The sequence below is a fragment of the Neltuma alba genome, unplaced genomic scaffold, assembly GCF_004799145.2.
Source record: "Neltuma alba isolate B1F8T4 unplaced genomic scaffold, ASM479914v2 tig00007854_pilon, whole genome shotgun sequence".
In the NCBI taxonomy this organism is placed as follows: Eukaryota; Viridiplantae; Streptophyta; class Magnoliopsida; order Fabales; family Fabaceae; genus Neltuma; species Neltuma alba.
Window position 1 is genome coordinate 16144 of NW_021634883.1, and position 16712 is coordinate 32855.

Here is a 16712-nt window from a genome sequence, read left to right on the forward strand (position 1 = left end):
GATTCCAATTCCCATCTCACGTACTCATCCGAAATTAAAGTGTTTCTGTTTTTATTATAAGATAGTCTGTTTCTTATTTCTCAAGTTATTTTCGGTTGTATTTTTATCCCTGCAACTTGAAGGATGTTAAGGGACTCAAAATCATTTGGAGTCTCCCCCCCCCCCCCCCAAGATAGACATGATCCCTAAAATCTCTAGCACACCGGCAAAATCTCACCAACACTGATAATTACGCAGATTTGACGTCTCTAGTAGCTAATGCCCTAGCTAGTCATTTGGTCCTTATGAACAGTTATCTCTAATTGAGATGCCCGATTCAGGCTCAAGATTGAAGGGAAGAATAAATAATAGAGCTGCGTGCATAATATTTTCTGCTGTAGCTAGATTACATTTGACCACGAACAGTCATCGAGGATTGGAGGCAGAGAAGTTTACAAAAGAAGCCTATTTCTAAAGATTGACTCAAGTACGTACATGTTATTAACTAGTCACTCTCAAGGATGAGGAAACCTGGGTCTTTCATTAGTGCTTTCCTCAGAGAGGATTTAGATCTTCAGGATTACTTACAGCTGAAGTTCGCTAAATTCAAGCCTTGAATCAAATAATTTGTCATCTCCCGACCAAAATCATGACTCGTGAATAATCTAAATATTCAACTGCGTATCTTATAAGATCAAACATATTAATGTTTCCAATTGAGTATCTAGATTGCTCAGATGTCACGAATGCAGAAGACATTTAATTGATCCAGTGGTTTAGATTTGACAACCTGCAGATCATAGATTTCTTGGGAAAGCGGAAATGAATACTAGACCAGGTGCTGATGTTACGAACTGCAAAACTGCAGTAACACAAATTGAGCGTCAAAGTAGTAACTGCTCTACGCAGCACAACATTCGTTCAGATGCAGATAATCCTTTTAGATTCTTCAGTGACCTGGTCGCAGAAGCATTACATCTTCTGTTAGAACATCGTACACAAGTGTCATGAATAGTGCAATTTGCCATTTGAGGCCATCGAACGTTTAGATGAAGCTCCAGCTAGAAAATGTTCATGGGCTTTGTAAGATTCTTGATGATTCCAGGAAGAAAAAAAATATGTCATGTATCTGTGGGATACAACCAGCCAATGAAATCATTTTACTTTCCAGATGCACACTGACAAACCAAAACTTTCCAAATTTTTGGAAAACTCGGATTGAGCAGCTTACACCTATAAATAAATTAATTAAACCAATTGCATCAAAGGTATGAAATGAGTGTTGTCTAAGCTAGGATCAGGTTGATTTACCCAGCATCACATGTACAATGAAATAAACAGTGGAGGATGACGCATCAAAATGCATGGCAGGTGAAACATCCACTCAAAGAGCCCATCTGGCTTGGTGTGCGGAAAGAGAGAGCCCCGTGGAAATTTCTGCCAACTTGATGGGCCTGGTTGTCGGAAACTGAGCTTCTCATTTCCTGAGGTTTCTTTTGAGCCGATTTCACCTTGTTCATAATCTTAACCATAGAAGATCTTTTCTTCTCCAACTTCATCTGAAATAACGAAAATAGTAGTGAGAATGTTGCTCCGTCTAAGTTTACATCTGTCAAAATTCCCGGGGTTGCCGAAATAGTGCTACGAAAAATTCTGCGGTGCCAGAGTAGGGGGACACCTGTACGGTGGTAATGGGGTGAAACAGAGGAGTGCGGTTTCCCCAAACCTGAAAAGACGAAGGCGCAAATCCCCTGATTCAATGCACTTGCTTCTGCTTCTGCTTGTGCTGCCTCTTCGGGAGCTGTAAGAATCCCAGCAGCTCCTCCCCCTTCATTACGCTCTTAGGAACTCTCGTCTTCTGACCCAAACCCCCTGCCTTTGCTACAATGCTACTGCAAAGCCAAACACAAACTAAAAATATCATTTTAAATTACATGTTTTCTCCATTTTAATATTATTCTCTTCAAATTTCTGAATAAAATAATATCTTTATAATTAAAATACTGATGGTAATAAATGCAAAGTAAATTTAATAATATATATGTCATGTTCTTAAATGTTCTCAGTAATTTTAAAACATAAAGATAAACAGAGGGAGAGACCGAATTGAATGGGAGAGAGAGGAACGCAAACAAGCAAGCACGAGGAGTGTGCGTGATGAGCTGACAGAGGGGGGGGGTGGTTGCTTTTACGAATTGGGCACGGCGATGACGTCGACTCTGGTCACCATCCTCACACGTGATCTCCACCCGCGCGCTCCTCACCGTCTCTCTCCACGTCCGATGAGGTTTCGTGTTATTCTCCGCTTGTCATCCCCTGCTTCCGCTCTCATTCAAGGTCCATCTAGTAATTTCCCCTTTTCATCTCTGTTTTGAATTTTACCAAAGAAAAATAAATAAATAAAATAAAAAGGTCTTTCCAGAGCTCACAAATAGAAGAGTTTGAAGTAGATGTGATAACGTGGGCTGGCGGTACGGATATGGGCCAGCCCATGGCGGTGCAGGCCCAAAACGGTGCTGGCTGAAGTAGCCCGCCAAGGTGCCAGCCGGAGCCCGCCTACATATTCTTTATTTTTTAAAATAAAAACTATTATTATTAATATAGATTAAGCTTAATTTGAAGTGTTAAAATTATGCTTCGAATCTTAAATTTGAGTAGTGAGTTATGATAAAATAAAGTGAAGATTAATTTATAATTTAAGAATATATTTTTAAAAACTAATATATTTTTTATAAATAATTAATTTAACTAGTTTTTTTATTCAAAGTAATTTAGTTTTCTTATCCAAATGAATTAAGTAGATATTTTATGTATAAATGTATAAGTATCACATGTTTATTTAATTTTATAAAGGCTTTTATAGTGACACAACAAATAAATGAAAAATAAAATATGGACGATGATCTTCGTATAATTACACACAAAATCACAAATATATAAAGTGTTTAATTACTTATGCAGTGATATGAAAGAGGCAATGTTTAATCGTTCATGTGGAATTTGAGGGTCAAAATATTTTAACTATATTAGGAATTATATGAAGAAAAAAAAAAGGGGGGGCTAGCCAGCAGTAGAGTGAGTTCAAAACAGTGCGGGTTGGAATAGCCCGGACTTTAATAGACTGGCATATTGCCAACCTGAGCCCGTCTTTTTTAGCGGACTGAGTTTGCGGACCCAATCCGTATTACCAGATCTAGTTTGAAGGCCCGCAAGTAAATGGTTTAGCTGGCGTTGATAGCCATGGTGGCTTCCATTGGGCCTATAAACTTGGGGCGTGCCATATTTTTTTGACCGCATGCGAACTGCCCAATGCCCATCCCGCAAGTCGCTATTTTTCTCTCTTTTATATACATCCACACTAAACCCCTCAGGACCCGGGGAGTTTGATCCAATGATCGAAGTTTAAGGAGTGCATGCAGCTATAATAGATTGAAACGCAAGGCAATACAATACTACTTTCGTTTCTTAATATAAGAACTAGTTTGATTTTTTTATTTCGGTCCTAAATATATGACTTTAATTTATTTTGTTTTCAATATTTATTTATTTTGCTTTCTATTATAGTGGTTGCATATGTCATGGAATCACTATCGATTTATAATTTAATCACACATAATTAATAAAGACATTTTAGGAAAGACAACATCAATTTATTATAAAGAATTAACTTAACTAATTTTTTTAATCTTTTCAAATTAGTCAAATAGGTATTATATTAAGGACCAGAGATAGTGTTAGTCACTGTAAGCTTGTTTGGTTTAATATTGAAAATGATGTAAACAAGTCTTTTTTGCACATTTAATTAATCAACGCAGCGCATCTAAGTTTTAACCTATCACACGGTCTCTTCTTGCTCTATGCATCTAACTCTCTCATTTTGTTCTTTCTCCAAGACGAGAGAGATATTTGGATCCGGGGGTTGAGATAATGATGAATGGGAGAATCTCACAGAAAAAAATTGAAATTACTAAATTTTAAATCAGGTTCAGTTGTCATACTTTAATAGGTTTTGACAATATTTGATTTGCAGACAAATAATGCATTTTTGTTGAATTCCATCATATTTGCATATATATATATAGAGAGAGAGAGAGAAAGAGAGTCTCACACAACTCGAAAAGAATCTGATAAAGACAATACTACTCTCGGTCCTTAATATAACAAATAGATAGTTAATTTGACAAAAATTAAGTAAACTAACTAAGTTGGTTATTGTAACAAACAAGTGTTGTTTTTCCTAAACTATCATCTTTAGTCAACACATAGGAGTTGTTTTCGGCTATAACAAGATAATAAGAAAGAAATGGTGTCAATCGCACCAGCAAAACCTATCATGCATCATGTCTTTCGTCTCCATACATCCATATTCCACAAGATGAAACACTGTTAATCAACACGTAGGGGTTGTTTTTTTCAACTTAAATAAGTATAACAAGATAATAAGAAAGAAACTGCATCAATTGCACTAGCGAAACCTATCATTTGCGACCTCTTTCGTCTCCATATACGTCCTAACTGAATTATCATTTTGTGATGTTGATTTCCTCCACGTTTATATGTCCATCTCCACAAATCCCCGCCGCCCTTTGAAAGATAACGAAGCTATTAAATCACATCTAATTTTATTTTTCCCCCTGAAAGTTAGTATCAGGACAAGGAAGATAAAGTATCGATTGCTTCAACGAAAACCTATATCATGTGACCTATCTCTACTCTATATTCACCACATACTAAATTAGATTACTATTTTGATCACTAATATGGAGCAAAGGAAATCACACCCACTGGTTCACGCAACGTAACCCGGAGATGACAAAACTGTGAAAGATAATACGAATGTTAAATCAACACATTGCGTATCCTTCATTATATTACTGTTTAATTAATTATTTTCAGCTCATCAGCCAGTAACAGGAAGAGCGAAAATTAATTTCTTCAAAGGTAACGGAACCTGTCGTGTCATTGTGGCCCTCTTTTTCGTATATCGGACGGGAAATGATGCAAGAACAAGGGTGCCCTAAATTAGGTGGGGTGGATTTGTTCTTTCTTCAAATTTCTTTTTTTGTTTTGTTCAAAGTTCTTTCTTTAAATTTCATTTCAAGGCAATATAACATTTAAATCTCATATAGTGCAGACATACCTAAAATATTCTAGATTTAGTTTTGCACATGTATGAGTATTACAGGGGTTAAAAATAACTTGGCTTCAACTCCATATGTGTGTTTAAATTTGAATCCGATGCATATATTTAAAATGAGTATTGCCTGTAAATCATGTATAGATTGTTTATATGTAAATTGAGAAATTCAAATATTGTCTTATTAATTTCCTAAATTTTTCTTTTTATCTTGAATCATTCAGAATGCAAAATAATATTAATGTTCTGATTATTAGTTTATACAAAGATAATGCTGAGTGCATTCTAACAACTATATATGGGATGTCAATGATGAATTCCTTTTAATTGCTATTCCATTTTACTTAATTAAAAAAATGAATGAATTATATTCTGGGCTAGACTATTTGGCAACTAACCCAGCCAATACTGAAGATCTGTTTCTTTCTCTGCATCAATAATCACTTCCTTCATGAAAATCCATTCAGTTCGAAAGAAACAGCGGCTCAACTTAAAAATTTTGCCCATCAATTACATAATATATTCAGCTAAAATAATATTTTTCTTTTCTCATTTAAGTTTGGAATCGAGGTTTAGAAGTTACGTGAAGCTGAGTATGAAACATAGAAGAAATCTATATATGAAAACGGAAATTAAGAACTCGCTGCGCAGTTAGAACTTGATCTGGTTGATAAGGGTACGAGTATGACTAGATTGTTTTAATAGGCTCATGGGAAATAATTTTGTAATCATATGTATTATTTACACTAAGCCTCTCATTCTCGACTTCTCAACTTTAGGAGTTACGAAAAATTTAAGATTTAAGATTGCAAATAAATAAATAAATAGGCCATCTTAAACCCTTTATATTTCTGATGCTTGCTCATCTCGAATCACCTATATTTTTTATTTGGAAATTGGGGCTAAATGACGTTATTGCAGAGTTAAGAATTATAAGAGTCCAGACCATACAAGTGAAGCAGAAATTCATGGAAATCACTAAAAACACATTATCCTCGAGGTCAATGCATTCTTCGGTATTCTGCTCAGTGACAAAAACTGGGGCGTGGCGTGTATGGTCACTCTTTGAATTCTTGTTATTGGGATGATTAGTTTTTGCCCCTGATTGAAGCTACGCACGTTAATGGTCCTCACGCCTAAACCAAAAAAAAAAAAGTGTAATAAAAAACAGTCAAATAAAGATGAGATTCGGATAAAGACTTCCTCTAATTGGTAGAGTGGTTATTATTTATATACATCGTACGCGTGGCGGCTTAGAATTGGAACAATGATTTGACATAACCCAACAATAATCAAATGTAACCGTCTTAATACGTCCGATAATCAGTGCGAGATTTAATTATACGGATATATAATCTCAACCTTGCTAATATTTTAGGCTCCCCGGCCACCTTCGTTCAAGCATCCCACGTATGACTTTCAAATTAAGTGGCGGCTGATCAATGCTGAATAATTAACCTTTACTCTCTCATGTATAAACGTATGTATAAACGTATGTATAATCAAATCCCCCTTGGTTTCACTCTTTTTATTATTGATCTTCAAATCGAGTATGTATAAACGTATGTACCTGGTTCATCCTCAGCTTTCTTTATTTTGTTTTCATTTTTTCAGACTGCAGGAGGGGACAATTATCGACGCGGGGAATCAAGCAAAGTTCGACTTTAAAAATAGATCTCAATGAAATGAGAAAACAATGGATCTCTTGTTGATCAGTACAAATACTAAATAATGAAATATTGTAATAGGCCATTTGCATATGGAGGAATCTACGGCATAGAACACAAGCCAAACACCGCTTAGAAGAAATTAACATTGACTTTCTGCTTAATAATTAATTATGTGACCGCGTTTTGCTAGCTTGGCCTGGATTATTATTTCCTTCAACTTCTAATTTACATGTATATGACATACTCCCTCCGTTCCTTATTATAAGAGACAAATAACCAAATCACGTTGATAAAAAAAACAGTTAAAATTAGTTGAGGGCAATTAATGTGTAAAAAGTATAATATTTTTTCCAACAATGTCCCCATTAATAAGGAGAGAGAGTATGAGAGAGAACAATTAAATTATTAAAAGAAAGAGAAGTGGGAGGGAGTGAGTATGAGTTGGAGACAAAATAAATAGGGGTAAAATAGGAAATCAATACAAAAAAATAGAGACAACTTTTAAGTGTCTCTTGTGTATGGAAACATGCCATAAGCATCAAATGTCTCTTATAATAAGGAACGGAGAGAGTACTATTTATCATATAATGAAGCTGGACCGAGTTCTTTTAATCATATACTGCCTCTAGTTTAAAATATGAGATAAACTTTGTTAGAGAGGTTTGAATTTTTTATAAAATAGCATTCACTTTTCTCCAAGTATTTAATACATTTTTTTCCTAATTTGACCCTAATCATATATTCTCTTTATTCTTTAATTTATTTATAACATCTTTTTACTTATTCTCTTTATTGATAAAGGCATATTTAAAAAAAAAAATGCATTACGTATTTAATGAAGCGGGACCGAGTTCTTTTAATCATGCAACAAATAAAACATTATAGGAAAAACCATATTGGAGGTACCTATACTTTCTCTCAATTTTTAATTTGGTACCTATGTGTTTTTTTCCCTTTAATTAAACATTTAATTTTATCTTTTTAGCAACATTAACTCTTATAACTTTGTTCTATTGATATTTTTAGTCTCTACATAAGGATTAATAATGTTAATAGAGCAAAATTAAAGATTTAGTTAAGAACAAAAAACACATAGGTACCAAATTGAAAATTGAGAGAAAGTATAGGTACCTCCAATATGGTTTTCCCAACATTATAAAACATCTTCCATAATTACGTAATTCCCCCCCCCCCCCAATTTTTCAAAATCATTCATTATATATATGCGTAGTATAATGCAATCGCCTGCAATAATATTATTCCTTTGCACGCTATGCGTGGAAATAAACCTTTGCGAATTCTCAACAATCCATTATCCGTATCGACTTATCAAAAAGATACAATCATGACAAGTCCTCATCGTGATATTTTCTTCTGGTAGAAAACCAAAACTAATTTAACTTTCACTATTCATTTAACTTAATAAATTATTGATAACAAAACTCTTGTTCTCAATCTAGTTAGGGCTTAGGATTATATATAAACTGAAACTCATCGTTGAATTATGTGATTCTTTGATGGTAATAACTAATCATAAAAGAAGTAAACAGAAATTAATTGAACATTAAAGCAATTATAATTAATTAAATTACATTATCGTTCAGTATTACTATTATGTTGCATAGGCCCCGCCAGCGAAAGAAAATATCAGAATAATACAAGTCATTATTCAATTGATGATGATTTGTTCAGCTGAGGAAATTAACCCTCCAATATTATTGTAAATAATAAAGTTTCACGTTTTACCTGGTAAGACCTAACTAGCTAGCTAGCTTGCATATAGACCACACAAATTAAACATGATCGAATGAAAACCCTCGTCCAAAGTTTGAGATGTTGACACTACGACTCACCTCATATATATAAATCCTCATCATCATCATTATCTTTTGTTAAATAAGATTCCTCATTGATTAAAGCCACCATTGGCATCCAAGCAACCTTTTGGCGGCGATTACCTGTTGCTGAAGCCAGAAGAAGCGAGTGTGATAGATCTCATTCGCCTCCCCTTTTCTTCTAAATTAGAAAACAGAAAGTTCATCGAGTGCCCCGCAGAGCTCCAATACACAGAATTTCGACGTCGATGGATCCTCTTCATCTCCGTCGTGGTTCAGATGGTCCTCCTCGCCTCCAAATGGTCCCTCGCCAAAACAGGCTCCCTGGTAGAGACGTGGCTTAACCTTGTTTCAATCAATGGCGGCTTCATAAGGCTTTTGTTCAACTTTATCAGAGGTTAGTTCGTCGTCTCATGATCAAAATATATATAGTATTTATTCACTAGAAAACCTTCCTTATTCCATGGCTCAATGTATGTGCGTGCATGTGGATTAATGTCGGTGGTGTGATATGTGCAGGAGCGGTAAGGTTACCGGAGAGATCATCGGCGAAATTCAAATCGGCGGTAGGAATCCTTGACCCGCGAATGAAATTAGACAAGAGTATTACACCTGAGGATGCTAAGTATAAAGGCATGCTGTCTATGATGGCCTCTAAATTACCCTACGAGAATCAGAACCTCGTTGAAACTGTTGTCACAGATTATTGGGATGTAAGTTCATTTCATTACCTCCTCTCATTATTATTCATCATGACTGTCTCTCCGGGCTATATAATATTAGCTACGGGAAAAAATACCCCATCATTTGTTTCATTATTGTTTCTCTAATGATCGAATAGGGTATTGTCTTTTTAATTTTATTTTTCTCTGTGATTGTTATTGCAGATGGATTCCTTGAGGTTCTACAACTTCTGGAACGGTAACTATGAAGCAAACCTTGAGTAATTTTTGGGTCTTCATTTAGTACTCATCATTATAATGCAATCTAAATTATTCAAAATCTAATATGGATGGTTTAGATTTAAGATTTTTAACATATAATTTTTTAATGATAAATTTATTTTTTAAATATATATTAGTTATGTTATTATATTTATTTTAAATTCTGTATCTACTACAACAAAAAGTTGATTAAAATATATAAAAAATTTAAATTAGATCAAAACGATTTAAATTGATTTGGATAGTTCAAATTATGATGAGCATTTCATACTTATTATTGTGATGAGCATGGAATATGCTTCTGTAATTTTTTCTTTCAAAACACGAAATAGATCTGAATCTAGTGAATATTTAATAGGCGAGACACAACCTCTTTGCTTGATTTTCTGAGAATATATAACTTTTCCAAAGTGGCAGCCTGGCAGGCATCACAGTTAAAAGGGGTAACCTGAGTTGCTTAAATTACGATGATTCCTATTCCATATGCATGCGTTTTTCCTTTTTACAGCCTAAATCACGTTTTGAACAAAAAATAAAGACAAATCAAGAGGGGAAAGTTCCGACTGGCTAGCCATGAGCGATAATTCTTAGAATCTGCTGACTCATATATTGGCATCATATAATTCCCGCCTAACCTTAATTTGTTGAAATCAAACGTTTTAAACTTCGTTTAATCACTTGAATATATTTATTTGACCTAACTAGAATAATCTCACGCGGAAACTTGTTAATAATGTGAATTTCTAAAAATGTTATATTATATGGAGAATATTATAGATTCATAGATTAAAAGCCGTGCATGTTTTCATGGTTTCTGTTTACTTGTATATTACTTAATTATAACCATAATGTTATGTATTTGCTTTTATTACCGCCAGTGAGACTGCATAAAAAGCTTTTTTTTTTTTTGCCTGATATAAAAAGCTTAATTTGAAGAGGGGGATCTGTTAGCAAATTTTAATAATAAAAATTTAATATTAAATCGTAATCATTTACGTTTTCAGTTAGATCCAACATTGTTTAAATAAATAAAACTAACGTAAATTATAAAAAATGAAAATTAAAAAAATTTATTTAAACTTTACTTATATTTATAATTTTACTTATATTTGTAATTTAACATGTTTTATTAAAATATTTTTAATAGTGTAAGTTATATATACAAATTTCAAACATTGTAAAATTACTTATATGTTTTTTGGTCTAAAAAAAATCATAAGAGATGAGGAATTACTTGGGAGAGGTATATTAATCAAATTTTCTTTTTAATTGAAGAAGGGCATTCTAGTTATTTAACAACATTTAGAAATCCCTAATTAGGTCTCATGGCTTGATTAGGAATTTGCTAAAAGTGCAGGCCTAAATCTGAATTTAGGTATTTCGGCTGGATTTAATTGGGATTCTCCCTATTATATTTCTCATGCTAAAAACCTCTGTTTGAATCTGGCTCCTCTTGTCTCTCTGTTTTTTTTTTTAATTATTCATATTCTTAAAAATTATTTTTCCGATCTTAAATATAAGACTCACTTTATAGTGTAAATTACATTAAATGAGTTTCTATATTTAGAACATGAGGAATAATACTTTAAATCAATTTTGTAGTGCAAAATAAATTATTACGTGTTTTTTTTTAATCCTCGATGTCTAAAAGTTGAACTTTGAAACAAGTAGTTATATTAATACATATGAGTACAAAAATTAAATCGTTGAAATTAAAGTGTCCAAATTGTTAATTAATTGCTTTTTCTCTAAATGTGAGCCATCTGACTCCTTCCTCAACTTTTGTCGGTTCCCCCTTCTTTTTTAAAGGTAAGTCATTTCCCTCTTCTAACTTTGTCATTGGCAGTAATATTGTACCCAAGATTACGGTACCTGCAGCCAGACTTTCTATATATATTTTGATCAAATTAAATATAATTTCTATCACCCAAAAAAATATATATACACACACACACACACTCTTTTCTTTCTTTCTTCCTTTCTTGGTTTTTTTTTAACCTTGAACTTGTACTTTCTTATACTCGAGACATTCACAAACTATTTTTGAACATTGTTTCCCAAGTAAATGTTTTATGATATTAGAGAATCGACAAAGACTTAACCTGATCACTCTCTAATAACCCAAAATATTTTGTTCCGCACATGATTGATTATTATCAATGAAGTAACAGACAAACAATGTTACTTAATCAAATTATCAACTTTTCCGAGAGTTTCGTTTATCAATTTTTTTGTCCGCTGTTGCAGTTGGTAGAACAAGCATATAGTTTATATCCAAGTGGGGAATATTTTTTCCACTTTAACTAAAATAAAATAATGGTGTGCAGAATATCAGCAAGCTGACTCCACCCAAGCAATCATGTTCCAAGACACAAAGCCTGAACCCAACTTGATCGTAGTTGCTTTTCGGGGCACAGAGCCATTTGATGCTGACCAATGGATCACAGATGTGGACATATCATGGTACGAGATTCCCAAAGTGGGCAATATCCATGCAGGCTTCATGAAGGCTTTGGGACTCCAGAAGAATGGTGGGTGGCCCAAGGAGATAGACGAAACCAGTGACGCCGAACACAAGCAGTTTGCATACTACACAATCAGAAAAGATCTGAAACAGATTCTGCAGCAAAACGAGACTGCAAAATTTATAGTGACAGGGCACAGTTTGGGCGCAGCTTTGGCCATTCTCTTTGCGACTGTTCTAACACTTCACGACGAGGCATGGTTGCTGGATAAGTTAGAAGGCGTTTATACGTTTGGCCAGCCCAGAGTTGGGGACCAAAAGCTTGGTGAATTCATGGACGACAAGTTGGAAAAGTACAATGTGAAGTATGTAAGGTATGTCTATGACAACGACGTCGTGCCTAGGGTCCCTTACGATGACAAAACCCTCTTGTTCAAGCACTTTGGTCCATGCGTATTCTTCAATAGCTTGTATCAAGGGCAGGTATGAACTGAATCAATTGGTTTGTGTTCTTCTTCTGTGTTGGGCTTTGCTGTGATTATGAATTGAGAGCTTTGTGGTTTTGTATATTGAAATGCAGGTTTTGGAGGAGGAGCCAAACAAGAACTACTTCTCCTTGTTGTGGGCTATACCCATGAACATAAATGCAGCTTGGGAGCTAGTTAGAGGTTTTCTTATCCCGTTCGTTGAAGGTGAGGACTACAGAGAAACGTGGCTGATGAAAATAGTCAGGCTGATTGGATTGATATTTCCTGGATTATCAGCTCACCTTCCTCAGGATTATGTGAATCTTACTCGATTGGGTACGTTAGCTGCATCTACGAAACTCCAGAATCCACAGGATGCCAAGGATGAGTAGTGTTGGATGATGAGTAGTGTTAAAATCTACATCCTCCCCTCCATTTGGGACGCAGTATGGTACCTCGTGTACAATAAAACCGAGTATAAGGTCTGATAGGATAGACCTCATAAATGGCTAGTTCTACATAGTATTCGGATTGACAGTGTATAAGATATTGTATCGTTTGATAAGACTGTTCTGCTTTTGAATAATATAAAATCGGATAGAGTGTAAATGGCGAAGTTCCACACCAAATTGGCTATAGACGTGTAAATTTCAATGTTTCACATTTCCACCACACATCAGAGGGACCCAATGAGTTGTCACTATCATGGACCAAATATAAGTATACATATCGCACAAACTACCTATCAAGTTGTTGGAATTATGAGGTTGCTACGGCTAGCACAGTGCACAGCTATATGAGTACATGCGGCGACGGCGAGGGTTAGCCATAAGGGTTTATTTAAATATTACTACACTAAATTATTTAACCTAGTTTGAACTGGAAAATGGGGAAGAAAGTAGATCACCAAATTTCAAAGGGTAAATGAATAATTATATTTTTACAGTATAAAATTCATTTAATATTAAAACATTTTAGGGTTTTTAACAAATATTGCTAACAACGTAAAAAATTAAGCAAAATTATAAGCTTTATAAGTAGAGGAGAGGATTTTGTAATCTTGGTAAAAGTAAGATTATACAAACACATTTTGTTATTGTTTTTTGAAATCCAAATCTTTCAAACATTGTACAATAAATCTTGGAAGACAAATTATGAAGTACTTGTAAGTGATACTTTTATGAACTGAGATTTTTTTGTAAATTATGTAAAAAAAAATTTGTAATTTTTTCATCCGAGTATTTCAAATTCTGCACATGACCTCTTGGGAATTACATAATATACCTTGTAAATTAAACAAGACCTCATTTTACAATATAATTAAATTAATCGCTAATACCTTGGGTCTTACCTGTTGGTTGCACTGAATTCATAGCAATGTTTTAAAAGCCGGACAAGACATTGAACCAAAAAATGCAGGTCACAGTTCAATCGGTCAGATCGGTTGGATCGTTCAGTCTTACCGTTAACAAGATAATTAAATTAAAAATAATATTATATATCTATATAGTGATATATGCGTAAAAAATAAAATATCAAATCATTAAAAATTTTAAAAAATAAATTGTCTAAATACATATACACATTTAAATTATGTTAGTCATTTATATTTTGGCAAAAAATCGTTTCATATAAAGATATTTAAATAAATTTTATATAACAGTGAAATAAAAATATAAAAAGGAAATAAAAAAAGAATAAAAAATTGTTTCATATAAATTTTGAATAAATTAAATTATGGCGAAAAAAAAGCGCGCACACAACAGAATATGAACATGCCTGTAAACATCTTTTTGTAAACTGTGATGAAAAAACTTGAGATTTTATATTACTCCTTGGTCCTAAATATAAACCCTTGTACTAGTATATATAAACCCTTATATTAATATATATAAGAGCTTTATATTTAGGATCGAAAGAGTAATATGACAGTGTGATATACCTAAAAGACTTACTTATTTCTGCTCATGAGGTGCATTTATGTGATCTTATTTTTTGCAGAGCATATTTCTTCAAAACCCTGTGCAACTCACCCCTTTACCCGTTGGACAGTGCCTCACATGCTTGTATCCATCAACCCTATTTCATTTTAACAATTTCAAAACTCTCCCCGCACCAGTTCCAGCAACCTTCAGGTTATTCGAGTTCTTCTTCTTGGTTAGATCAAGTTTATCTCCTCCTTCTTTTAGTTTTTCTTTCTTTTCTTTCCTTTTGTTGCTTCTTTCTTCCTTCTACCATTTCCTCTTTTCCCTTTTGCGGTCTATCAATTTTCTTCTTCCTTTCATCTCACTTCACTTTCAGCCAACAATGTTAGACCCACTCCAACTCTAACTCGGCCGGCTTTTAAAAATCCGTTCTGGTTTGCTGCCCAAATCCGGCTTTCGGCTCAAAAGCCGGTTCAATACAGCTCAATCCAATCTAATCTCTCAAACGGTCTGAATGAAAAAAACAGCCGTTGATGCTTCCGGCTGACGATTTGACTGGTCCAACCATCGGGACCAGTCCCGGTTTTAAACCATTGATTTGTAGTTTTAGGGGCTCAAACCGAAGACAATTTAAGAGGCTTTGAAAAATTAACATGATAATAATTATGAATGTTCTATTGTATAAAAAAAAGCTATGAATGTTCTAGAAGCTTTGGTCACTAAGTCGAAGATCACGCCAGAGCCACTACCTCCGCAGTCCACTAGTGATGCTTGAAATGTAAGAATAAGGAAAGTGATCAAAGTGAAAAATGTGCTGCCTAAAATTAAAGCTTTGGTCAGGTTTGCCCGTTTATGAATTGAGAGGCCTCCTCCAAACAACCATTAAATATTAAGAATGAAGCATCAACTATCAATCATTACTCAATCCAACTACCCTACATATCGTCCATTGCATCTTCCTTATATTCTGATCACTTGTGTTCAGCCATTGTATCTTTTAATACCTCCAGTTATAAAATCTAGTTTGTAATTTGTAATGCAAGGAGATAATATTTCACTAGAACAACTCCCCTGGTCCTGAATATAATATTCTTATACTAGTATGTATAAGGGTTTTATATTTAGCACCGGAAGAGTACTATCAATACTAATTCCAATTCCCATCTCACGTACTCATCCGAAATTAAAGTATTTCTGTTTTTATTATAAGATAAAGTCTTTCTTATTTCTCAATTTATTCTCAGTTATATTTTTATCCTTGCAACTTGAAGGATGTTAAGGCACCCAAAATCATTTGAAGTCTTTTTTTTTTTCCCCAGATAGACATAATCCCTAAAATCTCTAGCACAAAGGCAAAATCTCACCAACACTGGTAATTACGCAGATTTGACGTCTCTAATAACTAATGCCCTTGTCATTTGACGCAGATTTGCCATTTAAGGCCATCAAACGTTTAGGTAAAGCTCTTGCTAGAAAATGTTTATGGGCTTTGTAAGATTCTTGATGATTCCAGGAAGAAAAAATATGTCATGTATCTGGCGGATACAACTAGCCAATGAAATCATTACTTTCCAGATGCACACGGACAAACCAAAACTTTCCAAATTTTTAGAAAACTCGGATCGAGCAGGTTACACCCATAAATAAATTAATTAATTAAACCAATTGTATCAAAGATATGAAAATGAGAGTTGTCTAAGCCAGGATCAGGTCGATTTACCCAGCATCACATGCACAATGAAATAAACAGCGGAGGATGACGCATCAAAAGGCATGGCAGGTGAAACATCCACGCAAAGAGCCCATCTGGCTTGGTCCACAGAAAGAGAGAGCCGTGTGGAAATTTCTGCCAACTTGATGGGCCTGGTTGTCGGAAACTGAGCTTCTCATTTCCTGAGCTTTCTTTTGGAGCCGATTTCTGCTTGTTCATAATCTTATCCACAGAAGATGATCTTTTCTTCTCCAACATCATTTGAAATAACGAAATAGTAGTGAGAATGCTGTTCCTCTAAGTTTAGATCTCCTGTGAAAAAATTCCCCGCGAGTGGGGGTTGCGGAAATAGTGCTACGAAAAATTCTGTGGTGCCAGAGTAGGGAGACACCTGTACGGTGGTAATGGTGGGGGAACAGAGGGAGTGCGGTTTCCCCAAACCTGAAAAGAGGAAGACGCAAATCCCCTGATTCAATGCACTTGCTTCTGCTTGTGCTGCCTCTTCGGGAGCTGTAAGAATCCTGGCAGCTCCTCCCCCTTCATTATGCTCTTACGAACTCTCGTCTCCTGGCCCAAACCC

The 16712-nt window shown here is 34.5% G+C and overlaps 1 protein-coding gene across 1 annotated transcript; it reads left to right on the plus strand.

Moving 5' to 3' along the window:
* The first annotated feature begins 801 nt into the window (after positions 1-801).
* On the plus strand, positions 802-12894 carry LOC114753326 (uncharacterized). Its single transcript, XM_028942002.1, has 6 exons — positions 802-939; positions 8706-9018; positions 9141-9334; positions 9509-9542; positions 11893-12512; positions 12610-12894. The coding sequence occupies exons 1-6, from the start codon at positions 802-804 to the stop codon at positions 12886-12888; spliced, it is 1578 nt and encodes a 525-aa protein (XP_028797835.1). The 3' UTR covers positions 12889-12894.
* The last annotated feature ends 3818 nt before the right edge of the window (positions 12895-16712 follow it).

Excerpts from the sequence above, each read along its gene's own strand:
- LOC114753326 (XM_028942002.1), top strand. The coding sequence starts at position 802 with ATGAATACTAGACCAGGTGCTGATGTTACGAACTGCAAAACTGCAGTA. Across the intron at positions 9,335-9,508 it reads TTGTCACAGATTATTGGGAT|ATGGATTCCTTGAGGTTCTA; the intron begins GTAAGTTCATTT and ends TTGTTATTGCAG. Across the intron at positions 9,543-11,892 it reads GTTCTACAACTTCTGGAACG|AATATCAGCAAGCTGACTCC; the intron begins GTAACTATGAAG and ends AATGGTGTGCAG.